Below are 16,418 nucleotides of genomic sequence, written 5' to 3'. Positions count from 1 at the left end.
CTCATGCCAGTTTGTGCATCTTAGCCTCGAGAGACTGGCATATTCCACTTTCCGTATCCTCTTGGAACCCAGCTGCCATGCTAAGAGGAAGCTCCAGCAGCCCCACGGAGAGGAATCTCGGCCTCTGGTCAACGGCCAGCTCGAGCCAACAGCCCCAGCCAGCTCGCAGGCCATGTGACTGAGCCACCTTGGAGATGGATCGTCCGGCCCCATGTGAGCCACCCCAACTGATGCCGCTCGGAGGAGCGAAGCGAGGTGTCCCTGCCAAGCCCCAATTTCAGATTTATGAGCAAAATAAATGATTGTTAGTTTAAGCCACCAAGTTTTGGGGTGATTTTTTTAGATCACAAGAGACAACCAGAACACGGGTATTATTACTAACGCCATCTGATGGAGGAGGAAGCCCAGGCTCAGAGAGCAGGAAGGTGCCGAGGCTCCCCCCAGAGCCAGGGTCTGGCCAGGCTGGGATCTGAACCTGGGGCCTCGGGATCCAGACACTACACTAAGTTCTTACTCCTTCAATCTGCCAGATGAGCGAACGGCAGCTCAGAGATGGGAAGTAACTCACTCACATCCTCACAGCTGGTAACTGTGGGAGTGAGGGTCTGAAATCACGAAGTCTGCCTCCAGGCCCCAGGTCCTCATCCCCGCGCTGGGTGTTGAATGTCTGTGCTTCCGGCCTCATCCCTTCTTGCATCTCAAGTTCTCGGTGGGGGCCTGGCACCCGGGAGTCCCCAGCAAACCCTTGGGGGATCAAAGTCCCTATTCTCCCCTACTTCACCAATGTCTGTCTTCCCAGACTCAACTTAGGCGCCATCTCCCTGGGAAGTCTCTCTGACCCCACAGGCCAGGTCAGATGCCCCAAGTGCCCAGAGCTGCCTCTGCTCACAGCAGACAGCACCCCACCTCATACCTTGGCCCATGTCTGTCCCCCCATCAACATGGAAGCATCTCAAAGGCAGGGACTGGCTGCGACTCACCTGGGTCCCCGGCGTTGCCCAGCCCAGAGCGCAGCACACAGGACACTTTAAGTGAATATTTGTTGAATGAATCAAAGAACAGGTCTCCAGGGAATGAGGTAACAGAGACAGACGTCAGGAGCGTCACACTTTTATTGCCAAGTTTCAGGGAAGAGGCTCAAATTCGCCCAACCTCCTTCAGCTTGGCCACCAGGTCCTCTGTGGTCTCCACCTTGACGCCAGCTGTGCGCTCAGGCGGGTCCTCCACGCTAACCACTGAGAGCTTGGAGGTCAGGTCCACGCCCAGGTCCCCGGGCTTGATCACCTCGATCTTCTTCTTCTTGGCTTTCTGCACACGGGAGGCCACGGTTCACAGGGCTGCCCTGGCCCTGGCCCAGCCTCCTGCAGCCCGCTTCCATGGGTGCCACGTCTGCAGAACCATTCCCACTGGCTGAAGCCTTGGGACCTGCCCCCTGACCAGGACACATGTGACCTCCTAGATGGCCACACTTGGTATGGACAATTCCTGCTGGCTGAGATGCCCTGGGAAGCCTCCTATTGCAGGAGTCCTCCAATGGTCAACCTCCTTGGGAAGCCCTTCACTGGCTGGAATAGACTGGCAAACTCATCCATCTGGCAGCCATAACTCCATGGGCTATTGCCAAAATGACCCACTGAACTCTCCCTGTTGGCTGAGAGGACCCAATGAACCTTCCCTACTGGCTGAGATGACCCAATGAACCCTCCCTACTGGCTGAGATGATCCAATGAACCCTCCCTACTGGCTGAGATGACCCAATGAACCCTCCTACTGGCTGAGATGACCCACTGAACCCTCCCTATTGGCTGAGATGACCCACTGAACTCTCCCTATTGGCTGAGATGACCCGCTGAACCCTCCCTACTGGCTGAGATGACCCACTGAACCCTCCCTATTGGCTGAGATGACCCACTGAACTCTCCCTATTGGCTGAGATGACCCACTGAACCCTCCCTACTGGCTGAGATGACCCACTGAACCCTCCCTATTGGCTGAGATGACCCACTGAACTCTCCCTATTGGCTGAGATGACCCACTGAACTCTCCCTCTTGGCTGAGATGACCCAATAAACCCTCCCTCACAGCTGAGATGACTCTTGAACCCATCCTATTGGATAAGATGACCCACTGAACCCTCCCTATTGGCTGAGATGACCTGATGAACCCTTCTATTGTCTGAGATGACCCAATGAGCCCATTCGACTAGCCATCACAGCGAACTCTTCCTGTTAGCCAAGAGAGACCACAAACCCTTCCTAATTAGCCATATGGCCTAAATGATTCCTTCCTGTTGGCAAAGAATACCAGGGGCAGCTCCCTAATGAACCAAGACGACCTAATGAATCCTTATTTGGCTAAGAGTACACAACGAACCTCTCCCGTTGGTTGGAAGGACAGGGGAACCCTTTTATGGTCCAGTGAAGGCTTTCTGTTGGCTGAAGTAACCAGCAAACCCTCCCTGTTGGCCAAGCAGCCCCCATGAATGCCCACCACTGGCAGAAATGACCCAGTGAACTCTCTGTTGGCCAAAATGACCAAGAGACGATCCCCTTCCTTGGGATGAGATGTCCTTTGGATCCTCTCCTCCCTTCTGACCACTAGGCAGGCGCTGGGGCTGCAGCACTCACCCATAACCAGGCCCTCAGGGACCCATCTGCCAAGCGCTCACCATGATGTTGGGCAACGTGGCGTAGCGGGGCTCGTTGAGCCGCAGGTCGGCGGTCACCACGGCAGGCAGCTTCAGGCGCAGGGTCTCCAGGCCCCCGTCAATCTCTCGCTCCACTTTCACTTTGTCCCCTTCCAGCGTCACCTGGGAGGCGAATGTGCCCTGGGGAGGGGCGGCATGGGGGGAGAGTGGGCGAGGTTAATTCAGGGCAGGCACGGAGCCGTCCTCCACGGGCCACTGCTGAGTGCACGCACGGATGAGGGGACGGAAGAGGGAGAGCCCCACGACATTGAGCTCAAAAACAGGAGGAAGCCACAGAAGGGGGGTTCAAAAATCCGGGGCGGTGGTGGGGGGTTCTTTACTTTCACCGGGAGCCCCGGTGTAGGTCCTAACTCCTGAGCCTGCCGGCTGGGCCTCCCCACCTTGGTAACAAGCAACAGGTGTGGAGTGTTGGGCACCATTCTAAGCAATTTACTCAGATTAAGTCACCAGATCCTCACAAGAACTCTATGAAGCAAATGCTATTATCCCCACTCTACAGATGAGGAAAACTGAGGGAGAGAGAGGCTCAAAAACGTGCCCACTGGGGCCGGCCCCGTGGCCGAGGGGTTGGGTTCGCGTGCTCCACGTCAGCAGCCCAGGGTTTCGCCGGTTCGGATCCTGGGCACGGACATGGCACCGCTCATCAAGCCACGCTGAGGCGGGTCCCACATGCCACAACCAGAAGGACCCACAACGAGAATATATGACTATGTGCTGGGGGGCTTTGGGGAGAAGAAAGAAGGGGGGACAAAAATAAGATTGGCAACAGATGTTAGCTCAGGTGTCAATCTTAGAAAGAAAAAAAAAACGTGCCCACTGTCACCCACAGGTGGAAAATCCAAGAGCTGGCAGTCTGGTTCTGGGCTCCAGGTCTTGCTCTCACCCACCCACCATCCTGTCCCCAAGAGCTCCCTTCAAGGCCCCTCTGCTGGGCTGACAACAGTCTCGTGTGCTCACCTCAACCCTCGAAACATCTCTGGGACCCCATCTTCTCCACCCAGTGCCCTGTCTCTGGCCGAGGCTCCCGCCCCTCAGCTGAATCAACATTTCCTGACATACTTACACCCTCTTTGTCTGAGCCATCTCTTCTCTCTGTTCCCTTATTCACTGGACAAACCTTTCAGGCCTGAGGTGGAATCGTGCATCATCCCCAGTCTTATCCGGGGGCCCCATGAGCCTGGCTCCGGGAATACACTGTGAGCACGACCAACGAGGCCCCGGCTTTCACGGAAGACCACCAGTAACCAAGGAACATGGGCGCCCCCGGCCACATGTGGCTTCGGAGCACATGAACTGTGGCTGGTGCGATCGAGGGAGGGATGGCATTTCTCATTTTGTTTAATTAAAATTGAAAAACAGATAAGTGGGGGGCTGGCCCGGTGACACAGCAGTCAAGTGCGCTCGTTCCACTTCGGCGGCCCAGGGTTCACTGGTTCGAATCCCAGGTGCAGACAAGGTACCACTTGGCACGCCATGCTGTGGCAGGTGTCCCACATATAAAGTAGAGGAAGATGGGCACGGATGTTAGCTCAGGGCCAGTCTTCCTCAGCAAAAAGAGGAGGATTGGCAGCAGGTGTTAGCTCGGGGCTAATCTTCCTCAAAAAATAAAAATTAAAAAAAGCCCTGATAAGTGAGATACATTATCACGATGGTGGTGATGGTTTCATGGGTGTGTATACCTGTGTCAAAGTTTATCAAATTGTACATTTTAAATAAATGCAGTTTATTGTAGGTCAGTGACATCTCAATAAAACTGTTAAAAAATGATACACAGTGTAGTTACTGGAAAACATTTAAGTCTGTTTGGAACAACTTGGGTGTGTGACCGCTTTTCTACTTTTCAACTACTTTTTCTACTGTGAATTTCAGGAATCTAAATTAAGTAGTTCTGAGGGAACTTTCACATCTGAATTGAGATGTGTTGTACATATAAAATACACGCTGGATTTCAAAGACTTCGTACAAAAAGAAAAAAGAATGTAAAATAGCTCCATATTTTTCATATTGACTACCTGTTGAAGTGCTATTTTAGATATAGTGGGTTACATAAAATATTATAAAAATTAATTTTGCCTCTTTCTTTTTACTTGTTTAACGTGGCTAACAAAAATTTTACGTAACTTATGTGGCTTGCATTTCTGTTAGACTGGCACAGGGTGGATTCAGGAGTGTGGAGTGTGGAAGGGCATGACTATTTCATATGGGGGGTGGGCAAGGAAGGCCTCTCTGAAGAGGTGATTCTGAGCAGACACCTGAAGGAAAAAGTGACAAGCCATGAGGCAATGTGAGGGAACCGTGTTCCAGGCTGAGGGAACAGCAAGTGCAAAGGCCCTGAGGCAGAGATGAGCTTGGTGTGGTTGAGGAACAGCAGGGCTGGTGCGCAGGGAGCACATGAAGGCCCCGGTGAGGCCTGGTGCCCCAGCTGTGCATTCCTCCTTCCTTCCCGCTTTATGCCTGCCTCCCTCCTGAAGGGACAGGGGTGGCCGTGCCCTGAGCCCCCAGGCCTGGTCCTCAACAGATGCTCCCCACTCCAGCCTCACCTGAGGCCAGTCCAGAAATCCGGCTGTCATCTGCCCGGTCTGGTTACAGTCATCATCGATGGCCTGAGTGGGGAAGAGAGACGATCGTATGATGAGGGGGCTTCGCATGTACCTTCGCCTAGACAGGCAAAGGTTTTCTATGCAGGAACAGACAGGAAGTATCATACGGTCTGTGTCACAGCTACTCAGCTCTGCTGCTATGCATACAAGCAGCCACAGACAATACGTGTCTACGTAAACGAATGGGTGTGGGGGTGCCAATAAAGCTTTATTTACAAAATCAGTGGTAGCCACAGGCTACAGTTTGCTGACTCCTCTTCTAGAATGATCCCATCCCCTCGCTTAGGCCCAGAAACAGCCAGTCACTCATCCAGGGACATGTGAGGGCATCTGGCATCCACAATGTCAGATCTTGGGCCCCTGTATAAACATTCATAGAAGACTTCCATGAGCCAAGCCCCGGGAACTGGATGAACAGGATCTGGGCCAAGGAGAATGCTCTATTTCCTGATCCCAAGGATTAGTTCAGGGATGGGCACGTGACTCAAGCTGGATCAATGAAGAGTTAGCCCTGGGAGCTTTGCTGGAACTCTTGAAAAAGAGGCTCTTTTCTTTCTGCTGGGATCGCCAGCCCAGTGGGATGTGAGCCTGGAGATGCAGAGATTGAAGCCAAGACAGAGGAGCAGAGCTTAGGGCTCATGTGTGACCCTGGACCAAGCTGTGCCTGAAGCTCACCTTACATGAGCTTATAAATTCGATTTTTGGCATAAGCTAGTTTGAATTGTAATTCTGTCACCTACAGCAAAGAAGGTCCTGACCAGTTCACCTGGCGTCTCTCCAGCTGGAGGCCCTAGCCCTAGGAACTGTCCCTGACAACCAGCACAGGTAGGACAGCAGAGTCTGAGACCCACCAGCAAATGCAGGAGGCTTCACTAGGCCATGCAACCAGCACCCGTGCCCTGGGGAGCTGGTGTGAGACTGGGCCCCCCAAGCCTGAGCCAGACTGTGACTTTTTGGCGTATTCTATGGTTAGGCCCTCTGCCTCAGTTTACCTCCTATAGCCCACATGGGTCCCATCAGCCGCCTCCTCTCCCTAGGAGGCTAATCCAGCCCACTAGAATCCCCATCTGTCTCTCCCTGCTGGGGCCCCACTTCCAGCTCCCACGCCCTGTCTCTGTGCCCCGTTTGACTGTGCAGTCTCTGCCCTTCTTTCTCAGCCTCTGTCCCTAACCCCCTGTCTCTTGATCCCTCCCTTTCCACTCCTGTCTGTCTGTGGCTCTTCCAATGGCCATCCTCTGCCCCTGCCCTGGGTGAGGCCACCACGAGGTCTGTCCTCAAATGGGCTGGGGTGGGGGAGCTACCCTCCCGGAAGGGTGTCCCGGGTCTCCTGAGGGGACAGCTGAGCCGGAACGCGTGCCTGTCACCCGGGCGTGCCGTGCGGCGGGCAGGGTTCTAGCTGAGTCCTCGCCACAGCTCGCTCTGTTAGCCCTCAATGTCCTCCCCAGACGGCCAGCCTCTGGTCTCTCTCCCTCCAGGCCCCTCCTCGGCCCCACAGGGGTCTTCCTGCACCCAGAGCTGACCCCGTCGCCCCTGCGCACAACCCTCCTGTTGCTCCCCAGTGTCTCCAAAGCCCCAAGTCTGCTTCAAGCTCAGGCCTCCATCCTGAACCCACACGACGTCCCCTGCTGCCCTCTGACCTGTTCTTGCAGAGTCTCCCCTCTGCGCCTCCAAACCAGACCCCTGCACTGTCCCTCCCCCCACCTCACTGCCTGTCCCTCCTGCCACATCTGTCTCTCTGCTCTGTCCCTTCTGCCTCGGCCCAGGCCTCCGTGTCTCCCACATGGACCATCAGCACGGCCTCCGGGGCTCCAATCTCACCCCACAGGACCACAAGGGGTCTTTCTAAGGCCCACAGTGACACCGCCCTCCCCTGCTCACGCTCTCTAAGAGGGGTGACAGTGAAGTCCCAAGATGCTCATCCTGGGACGTCTGGACGCCCCAGGCCTGGGCCACCGGCAGTCTCACCTCCCGCCCTCCCCACCTCCGGAGCAGGGATGGGGTTGGGGAGGGGCTGGCAACACCTACCTGCTTCCCCAGCAGCACCAGGTCCACCTTCTCCTTCTCTGCCAGCTTAGCCAGGACCCGGGCCACCTGTAGGGGACCCAGGCGATCCGCCTCTGCAGCTGGCACCTCCACGTGGATGCCTCGGTCTGCGCCCATGGCCAGAGCGGTGCGGATGGTCTCCTGCCAAGGAAGGGAGGCGCTTGACTTGGATTCTAGCCCCAGGAGGACCCAGGAGTCCAGCCCCAGCCCCTCCTCCCTCAGACCAGGAGTCCAGGCCCAGCCCCTCCTCCCTCAGACCCAGGGGTCCAGCCCCAGCCCCTCCTCCCTCAGACCCAGGAGTCCAGGCCCCCAGCCTCTCCTCCCTCAGACCCAGGAGTCCAGGCCCCAGCCCCTCCTCCCTCAGACCCAGGAGTCCAGGCCCCCAGCCCCTCCTCCCTCAGACCCAGGAGTCCAGGCCCCCAGCCCCTCCTCCCTCAGACCCAGGAGTCCAGGCCCCCAGCCCCTCCTCCCTCAGACCCAGGAGTCCAAGCCCCAGCCCCTCCTCCCTCAGACCAGGAGTCCAGGCCCCAGCCCCTCCTCCCTCAGACCCAGGAGTCCAGCCCCTCCCCCCTCAGACCTGGGACTCTGGGTCCCAGCTTCCCTCCCCGGAGCACCTGGCACTGGGCGGGCCCACAGCTGACAGCAATGATCTCCTTCACCAGCTTCTTCTCCTTGAGCCGCACGGCCTCCTCCACCGCGATCTCGCAGAAGGGGTTCATCGAGTGCTTCACGCCATCCGTGACCACACCGGTCCTGTCCGGCTTCACCCGGATCTGCCCACCAGGACAGGAAGGGGCAGGGGGAAGCAGGCGAGAAGTTAAGGGCCGTGGCGCCAACCCTCCCTCAGCCGATGGGACCACAGGGGCCCGGAAAGGGGCACAGCCTTGTCTGGGGTCCCACAGCTCCAGGGACGCAGCAGGGTTAGAGTTGACAGGCGGGTGGAAAGTCACCCTCATTTCTCATCCAGACATTCCCCGAGCACCAGAGACATGCGACATGCTCGTCCCTACTGTCACTGGTCCTTGGACCTGAAATAGTATCTCTCAGATTTCCGATTACCATAACCCACAGCGAGAAACACATTTTATGACCTCCCCGCGTATATTATAAATACATAACCGATATTTCACATCAATGTAAATACACTGCAACACGAGGTTCGGCACACCTTATTACCCCGACTTTATACACTGAACCGTGACATGGTATTTCCTCTTCTTTTGTTTGTTTTTTTTTTTTTGAGGAAGACTGGCCCTGAGCTAACTACTGCCAATCCTCCTCTTTTTGCTGAGGAAGACTGGCCCTGAGCTAACATCCGTGCCCATCTTCCTCTACTTTCCATGTGGGACGCCTACCACAGCATGGCTTGCCAAGCAGTGCCGCGTCCGCACCCGAGATCCGAACCGGCGAACCCCGGGCCGAATAGGCGGGACATGCGCACTTAACAGCTGCGCCACCAGGCGGCCCCTCTTCTTTGCTTTTAAATGCCAGCCGTCTACGTGCGTTTCATGACCAACGCATGGTCACGACCTAGTCTGAACACCAGTACCAAAGGCCTCCCACCGCCAGGCAGGCAAACAGCGCGCGGGGGCAGGCCAAGCCGGCTCATCCCTTCCCTCCCCCCACCCGCCCCCCGGCACCGGCACCGAGGTGTGCTCTGGGGACCCCGCCACCCGCGGGGAGAGAGGCCCGGGGCGGGAGCCTCTAGCGCAAGGCGGGTGCGAACACTATCCTCCTCTGAGCTGCTGTGGCTGCTCTAAGACCGCAGACTCGGTGCCTTCGTGTCTCGCGGGCCCGGAGGCCAGAAGCCCCAAATCAGTTTCAGCGCTGCTGTCGAGGGGTCACAGGGCCGCGGTCCCTCCAGCGGAGGCTGTGGGGAGAGTCCGTTCTTGCCTCCTCCAGCTTCTGGGGGCTGCCTGCCTTCATCTTCAACTCCGTCTCCGCTCTGTCTCCACAGGGCCCTCTCAGTGTGCGTGTCCCCTCTCCCTCTGCCTCTCTTACAAGGATCCTGGAGGCGGCATTTAGGGCCCACTCGGGGGAACCCAGGATAATCTCCCCACCTAAAGATCCCTAATCACGTCTGCAAAGACTTTGTTTCCAAATAAAGCACCATTCACAGGTTCCAGGGGTCAGGGCCGGGATATCCCAGGGGGGCCACTTCTCAGCCCACCGCAGTCCTCTCGGTAGTGAACAGGGATGGTACGGTCCCTGGGCACTGAAGAAACAGCACGTAGGGGCCCTGCTCTAAGCAACTACACGTATCCTAGCTCATTAATTCTGGTGACAGCCCGATGAGGGGGGCGCTGGCATCATCCCTGTGGGCAGCTGAAGAATTGAAGTACCTGGCCCAAGGCCACATGGCCAGTCAGCGGTACTCCGGGCCCCAAGCACTCAAGTCCCCTGCTATCCCCCCTGGCAATTCCCTGGAGAAGTTGGGGAGCTGTGACACAGATCGATGGGGGCCCAACCTAGTCTGATGTTGGAGGCTGTCGGGGAGGGCTTCCCTAAAGCTGTGGCACCTTAGCTGAGGCCCAAATGATGAACTGGTGTTGAGTAGGTAAAACATGAGGAAAAGTGTTGGGTGGGGAGCATGTGCAAAGGCCCTGAGGTAGAAGGAGCAGGGAGGGGTTGAGGGATCTCAGGAGGCTGGATCGGCCAGAGGAGCCCACTGTGCCCTCAGGCCAGAGAGGCCACCAGAGGCTGGACAGTTGTGGTGGGCACAATAACAGATCTTCAAGATGCCCACATCCTAATCCTGGAACCTGTGAATGTCACCTACATAGCAAAGGGACTTTGCAAATGTGATGAAGTTAAGGATTTTGAGAGAGGGAGGTTATCCTGGATTATCTGGGTGGGTCCGCAAGGGTCTTTCTAAGTGAAACAGGGAGGTGAGAGAGTTAGTGTCAGGCTCAGAGAGCGACTGAAGATGCTACACTGACGGCTTTGAAGGTGCAGGAAGGGGCCACAAGCCGAGGGATGCAGGCGGCTCTAAAAACTGGAAAAGGCCAGGAAACAGACTCTCCCCTGGAGCCTCCAGAAGGAAACAGCCTCCTGCTGACACCTTGATCTCAGCCCAGTAGACTGATTTCAGACGTCTGACCTCCAGAACGGTAAAAAGAACAAATCTGTGTCGTTTTAAGCCACTAAGTTTGCGGTAACTAGTGACAGCAGCCACAGGAGAGTAATACAACTCTGCAGGGGCCAGGAGGCCACGGTGGGGAGCGGCTCTCGAGCCAAAGAATAACAACGAAAATTAAAGACGGGGGTGGATCCAACTTAAGTTTGTACAGGATCCTTCTGGATTCCTGGTGGAGAAAACTGGAAAAATGGTAGGAGCGGAAGTGAGGAGAGAGCCGGGCGGCTGTTAGTCATGGAAATAAGAGATGACGGGGAGACAGAGGGGGACAGACTGGGGAGGTCTCTGGAGGTGGAACTGACAGAACTCGGTGCTTGGCTGGGGGAGGGAGAGGGAAGAGCCAGGCAGGACTCGCCTGCTTCTGGTCTCAGTACAGTCGGGAAGATGCTGAGTTCGAGCCCAGAGGCGCCTGCATGATCTGGCCCAGGACCTGCCCCCACTCTCTTCTCCCATGTGGCTGCCACCCAACGGCTTGGCCAGAGCAGACCCGAGGTGACGGCCTGGCCCAGCTGGGGACAGTGGGACGCTCTCTCTTTCGATCTCCCTGCGTCTTTCTCTGTGGGGCTGTGGGGGTGTGGCTGTCCCTCCCATCAGCAGGACAGAATCAGAGCTGGGAATCTGGGATTCCGGCAGGGGCTTCCCAGTCTGGCTGTGTCTCATGGACCGGTAACATTCAAAGGAGGAAGAGAAAGAGAAAAAGGGCAGCTATCATTTTTTATCACCAATATTTCATTTTTAAAAAGTCATTTTAGGGGCCGGCCCGGTGGCGCAGCGGTTAAGTGCGCATGTTCTGCTTCGGTTCGGATCCTGGGTGCGGACATGGCACCACTTGGCAAAAGCCATTCTGTGGCAGGCGGCCCACATAGAAAGTAGAGGAAGATGGGCACGGATGTTGGCTCAGGGCCAGTCTTCCTCAGCAAAAAGAGGAGGATTGGCAGTAGTTAGCTCAGGGCTAATCTTCCTCAAAAAAAAGAAAAAAAAAAAAATCCAAGATAGGACTTTCCCCTTGAAACAGCAGGGCCGCCCCCAATCCATAACAGGCCTGTGTGGGTGAGCCCGGGGCTGTGGGAGCCGAAGCCTGCTCCAGCTCTGGAGGACTCTTGACCTGGGCTCTGAGTCCCAGGAGATGGGGCGACAACCCTCGGGCACCAAGGACACCTGCCAGCGTTTCTTCTCCATGAAGACCTTTTAAGCTTGAGTTGCTTTCAAGCTTCAGAAACACTGTTTAGTTAAATTACATAAGTCAGGAAACAATGGGTAGCCTGAAAAGTCAGCAGCAGTCCTTTTTTTTTTTTTTTAATAATGACGCTTTATAAAGTGAGGCAGAGGACTCCGCATGAAGCTCCCAGGCTTTCTCTCAAATATGCAACGTGTTAACCTTCTGCGGAAACAGCCACAGCCCTGACGGGCAACGCTCCCAGCGCTTCGTATCCATGAACTCATTGATCAGTCCTAATAGCCCAGGAGGTTGGTTCCTGACGTGACCACCCTCATTTTAAAAGATGGGGCAACTGAGGCACAGAGAGGCCAAGTGCCTTGAGCAAGGTCACACAGCAAGGAAGTGGCAAGACCAAGGGTGTAACCTCAGGTCAGTTTTGGGGACCATGAGTCTCTTCAGGATGCCAAATGTGCCCTCGGAGGTAAGAGAGTCGGTCTTTTCATTGGTTGCCCACTCTATCCAAGCGGCTTTTTATAACGTGATTTCTGACAGCTCTTCTTGAAGCCCCGACACAGCTCAAGGATTTCTGGTCAGTTCTGTCCTCTAGACTTTTTTATCAGGTGAGTCACTGTGCGTGTGCTGGGGCAGAGTGACCAGGACACAGAGCTACCAGGTCAGCCAAGGCCAGACAGGCAGAGGGCGGCCAGGAGCGATGCCAGCCACAGACGGCTAAGGCGGTGGTCAGTGCGAGGAGACCCTTCCAAAGGAGACCTCATCTGGGGCAGACGGAGAAGATCGACATCCCCACGGAGGTGACATGTGTGGCCTGAGGGAGAGGTGCCAGCCAAGCCAAGAACAGGAGGAGTAAGTAGGGGAAAAAGCCGTGTGCTCCCAGAACCGACAGACGGGGTGGCTGGCCGGGGTTGGGCCCCGAGATGGAAATAGGGTTTCTGGGGCCTGAAGTTTCCATTCTTTGGAGAGACCCCTTTAAGAAAAGGAACACTAAATTATGAACGCAAAACTGCTCCAGCCTCTCCCGGGGCTTCAAAGAAGCCGTCAAGGGCCGGCTTCATCAGCCTCCCAGAACACGGGCCCCCCGCCGGAGCTGGCTATCACTAGATTGGCTATTAATGTCCTAGACACACACCTCCAGAGACGCAGCCACACACACACTGGGCAGAACATGTGTTACGTTTTGAAGAAAGGACTAAATAAACTTACATTACTATGACTATCAATAATAACAATACTCACCAAGGACCAGCCAACCCTTATGTACCAGGCACTGTTCTTTTTTTCTTTCCTTTTTTTTTTTTGAGGAAGATTGGCCCTGAGCTAACATCTGCTGCCAATCCTCCTCTTTTTTTTTTGCTGAGGAAGACTGGCCCTGAGCTAACATCTATGCCCATCTTCCCCTACTTTATATGTGGGATGCCTGCCACAGCATGGCTTTTGCCAAGCGGTGCCATGTCCACACCAGGGATCCGAACCGGTGAACGCCAGGCCCCCCGAAGCGGAACGTGCGCACTTAACTGCTGTGCCACCAGGCCGGCCTTAGGCACTGTTCTAAAAGCTTGTTTAATCTTCACTACAAGCCAATAAAGGAGGTACTACCACTATCTCCAGTGTACTGGGGAGGAAAATGAGGCTCAGAGTGGTTAAGCAACTCCCCCAAGGGCACACAGCAGGAAGCAGATCCGGGTGGCTGGGCTCGGAGTCCCCGCTCCGAGCAGCTCTATCAGTGTACCCACCATCTAAGGCGGCAGTCACTGCATCAGACAGACTCTCCTCCCCATCCTGGAGCTCCAATTCCAGAGGGGGAGACAGACACTAAAGCAATAGATGGGTATATCACGCTGTGGGTTACAAAGTGATGAGTATGGGGGAAAATACAGCAAGGAAGGGGACAGGGACCATGGGTGCTGTGATTTTAAGAAGGCATCCAGGGAAGGCCTCACAGGGAAGGCGACATTTGAGTAAATACTGGAAGGAGGTGAGGAAGCGATGCTGGAAACACAGAGGTGGGTCAGATCCTGCACTCCCCAAAAGGAGCTGCCAGTCTAGGGGTAGGGGTGACATCTGGGAAAAAGAGGGTCCCAATCCACTATGAGGGGAAGCTGAGACAGGCAAGCCCAGAGGGCTGCAGGAGCCTGAGGGGGTGGGGCGGCGGGCTTCCTGGAGGAGGTGATGCCAGAGAATCTCCAAAGGGAGGGATAAGAAGCAGAGGTTGGAGGGTGGAGCGGCAAGGGCACCCAGGCAGAAGGCACAGGAGGGGCAAAGGCCCACAGCAAGAAGCGGCCTGTTCTATGAGGAAAGCACAAGCCAGTGGGAGCAGTGGAGGCACCCAGGTGAGGGTGGGACAGGGGAACATGGATGGCTGAACAGGGGGCCAGGGCCAGACCACGAAGGGTCTCGAACGCCAGGCTGAGGGGCTGGGGAGCCACAGGAGGACTCTGAGCAGGGGAGGGACGGGGTCTGCTCTGGGTGCAGGAAGACCCCTGAAGCTGGGAGGGGTCGGACTGGAAGGGGAGAGACTGAAAGGTAGGGAGGAGACTAGGGCGAGAGTCCAGGAGGGAGAGATGAGGCCTGAACAGTTGGGGCCATGAGGATGGAGAAGAGGGGACAGGGCAGAGAGAGGAGAGGGCAGGAGGCAGGGGGCTGAGGAAGGACAGGTGGTGGGCAGTGAGGGGAGGAGGGGCAGGTGCTGCCACGGGCCTGGCCTGGTGATTAGGTGGTTGGCAGTGTTTGAATATTTGGTTGTTGAGAAAGGGATGTCCACAGACACAACCAGTGGGACAGGATGTAACAGAGGGCACCCTGGGGCCCTGTGGGAGGGGCAGGCAGCACCGAAACCTGGGGACAAGATAGGAGCTCATAAAGGACACGTTCATGCTCCCTGAGGCACCCATGTGCCAGGCCCCCCGCTGGGCAATACTGGGACCCAGAGCCGAGTCGAACACGGGCCTACCTGGTGGGAGAAACAGATACCACCCCAGACATCTCAGGCCAGGGGCCAGGGCTAGGGCAGAGGGAGGCCCAGGGGCTCTGGAGCCCAAAGGAAAAGTCGGAGGCGGGAGGCAACCAGGAGAGTTGGGTCCCAGGACCCCAAGACGAGCACGTGTCCAAAAGGCTGGAGCCCACAGCCCTGCCATACGCCCGCCAGAGCTGTCAGGAGGCAAGTGGCTGTTGAGTGGAGATGCGAGGGGCACAGAGACCAGAGCAGGACTCGAGTGCGTTTCAATCCTGACTCTCGTGGCCTCACTGGGTGATCTGGCAGGTAAAAGACCCTCCTCGGGCCTCAGTTTCCTCATCTGTCCATCAGGATTACTAATATCTAGAGGGTATTGAAAGGACTGAATGGGCTCATCTCTGTCAAGGACTTAGATGGCTGCCTGGTGCACAGTGAGGACCCACTCAAGGAGACCTGTTATCGATCACTGAAGTTTTCCTGCCCGGGTCTGGCTCCTGGGCCCTCCTCCTCATCCCACCCCCGCAGGCCGGCAGGGGCAGTAGCAGCATCAACTTCCTAGCCCTGGATTCATCCACCCCAAAGCCTCGGGGCATGCCAGGCCCCTTGCTGGGCAAGGCTGGGGACACGGAGGTGGGCTCCCAGTTTGATGGGGGACAGACATGGATAGACAGTCACCACCTTGTCTGGTGTAAGTATTGGGAGAAAGTGGAGGGACTGTGTCTGATTCACCTCTGTCCAGACCAGCTTCTCTCCGGGGACAAGCCAGGCCACGGAGACACTGTCCCCAACCCTTCTCATGGAGCACATGAACCAGTCCACCAACTCAATCAGACTGGCTTTCATCTCTAGCAACCACGCCTCCGTCCCTTTCTAGCTAAAGCCTCCTGGCTCACCCTATGGCTATCTATATAGGATGAAAGACGGCTCTGGGCTCCCGCAGTGCCTTGTCTGACCTCCCTTATAGCTGGTTCCTATGCGGAGTCAACAGTGTGCAATGCAGCCCAGTAGGTGAAAGCTCGGCTTGCGTGCAAAGCACTCGCAGGGAGGAGTCAGAGGAACCTGGATAGGAATCTCGGCTCTGCCCCTTCCCAGCTGAGTGGCCCCTCTGTGCCTCAGTTTCTCCGTGTATTAAACAGGGACCACGACTCCCCCAGCAGGTAAGAAATAGCGAAGGTAACTCGCCCTGCACCAGTGATCCAGAGAGTGAGTCCAGAACTAGGGAGAGGGAACGAGGCCATGACTCCAGAGGGGCGGGGTGTGAGTGAGGAGGGATAGGCGGGCAGACTCTCAGTCCTTGACCTTTGCCCTCAGGTGTGACTTTGATGTTTGGGGGAAGAGCGACAGAGATCAGAGGTTACGAGGAGACACCCCCGCATGCGGTGTGCGCTCGTGACCCTGGACGCACACGGCCGCGGGACACAGGGAGGTGGGAGGGGGCCCGGTCACCTTCACGGCGAAGTCGATCACCCTCTTGACAGCCACGAGCGCGCGCAGCCCCGCCATCTTCCTGCCGCAGCCACCTCGCCGGGTCGGTCCGCAGCCTCGGCCTCGGGGTCCAGACACCCAGGCGCCGTCCTTCTCTGCGCCTGCGCGGCACGCCGCCAGCCAGTCAACCGCTGCAATGCCCGCCTCCGCCCCGAGAGAGGACCAATCGGAAGGCCGGAAGGGAGGGAGGTGTGGCAAACCGTTGCAGACCAATGGGGAGCGGATCCCGGGGAGAGAGGCGGGACCCGGGGGAAAGGGGAAGCGGGCTTTGTGAAGGGGGCGTGACCCCGAACTAGGGGAAAGGTCGGGCGGGGGAA

At 56.6% G+C, this 16,418-nt stretch overlaps 1 protein-coding gene across 1 annotated transcript; it reads right to left on the bottom strand.

Annotated features, from left to right (window-relative positions):
* Positions 1 to 1,094: 1,094 nt before the first annotated feature.
* Positions 1,095 to 16,256, bottom strand: ETFB (electron transfer flavoprotein subunit beta). The gene is made up of 6 exons (XM_001917999.6): positions 16,063 to 16,256; positions 7,965 to 8,123; positions 7,333 to 7,491; positions 5,248 to 5,310; positions 2,669 to 2,827; positions 1,095 to 1,308 (listed from the first exon to the last, which is right to left on the bottom strand). Exons 1-6 carry the CDS (start codon positions 16,117 to 16,119, stop codon positions 1,138 to 1,140), a joined length of 768 nt encoding a protein of 255 aa, XP_001918034.2. The 5' UTR covers positions 16,120 to 16,256; the 3' UTR covers positions 1,095 to 1,137.
* Between the last annotated feature and the right edge of the window lie 162 nt (positions 16,257 to 16,418).

The sequence above is a fragment of the Equus caballus genome, chromosome 10, assembly GCF_041296265.1.
Source record: "Equus caballus isolate H_3958 breed thoroughbred chromosome 10, TB-T2T, whole genome shotgun sequence".
In the NCBI taxonomy this organism is placed as follows: domain Eukaryota; kingdom Metazoa; phylum Chordata; class Mammalia; order Perissodactyla; family Equidae; genus Equus; species Equus caballus.
The sequence above is the reverse complement of the archived record's forward strand: the minus strand, read 5'-3'. Positions and strand labels throughout refer to the sequence as shown.

Excerpts from the sequence above, each read along its gene's own strand:
- ETFB (XM_001917999.6), bottom strand. The coding sequence starts at position 16,119 with ATGGCGGGGCTGCGCGCGCTCGTGGCTGTCAAGAGGGTGATCGACTTC. Across the intron at positions 7,492-7,964 it reads GTGGGCCCGCCCAGTGCCAG|GAGACCATCCGCACCGCTCT; the intron begins GTGCTCCGGGGA and ends CTTCCTTGGCAG. Across the intron at positions 1,309-2,668 it reads CCACGTTGCCCAACATCATG|AAAGCCAAGAAGAAGAAGAT; the intron begins GTGAGCGCTTGG and ends TCCCGTGTGCAG.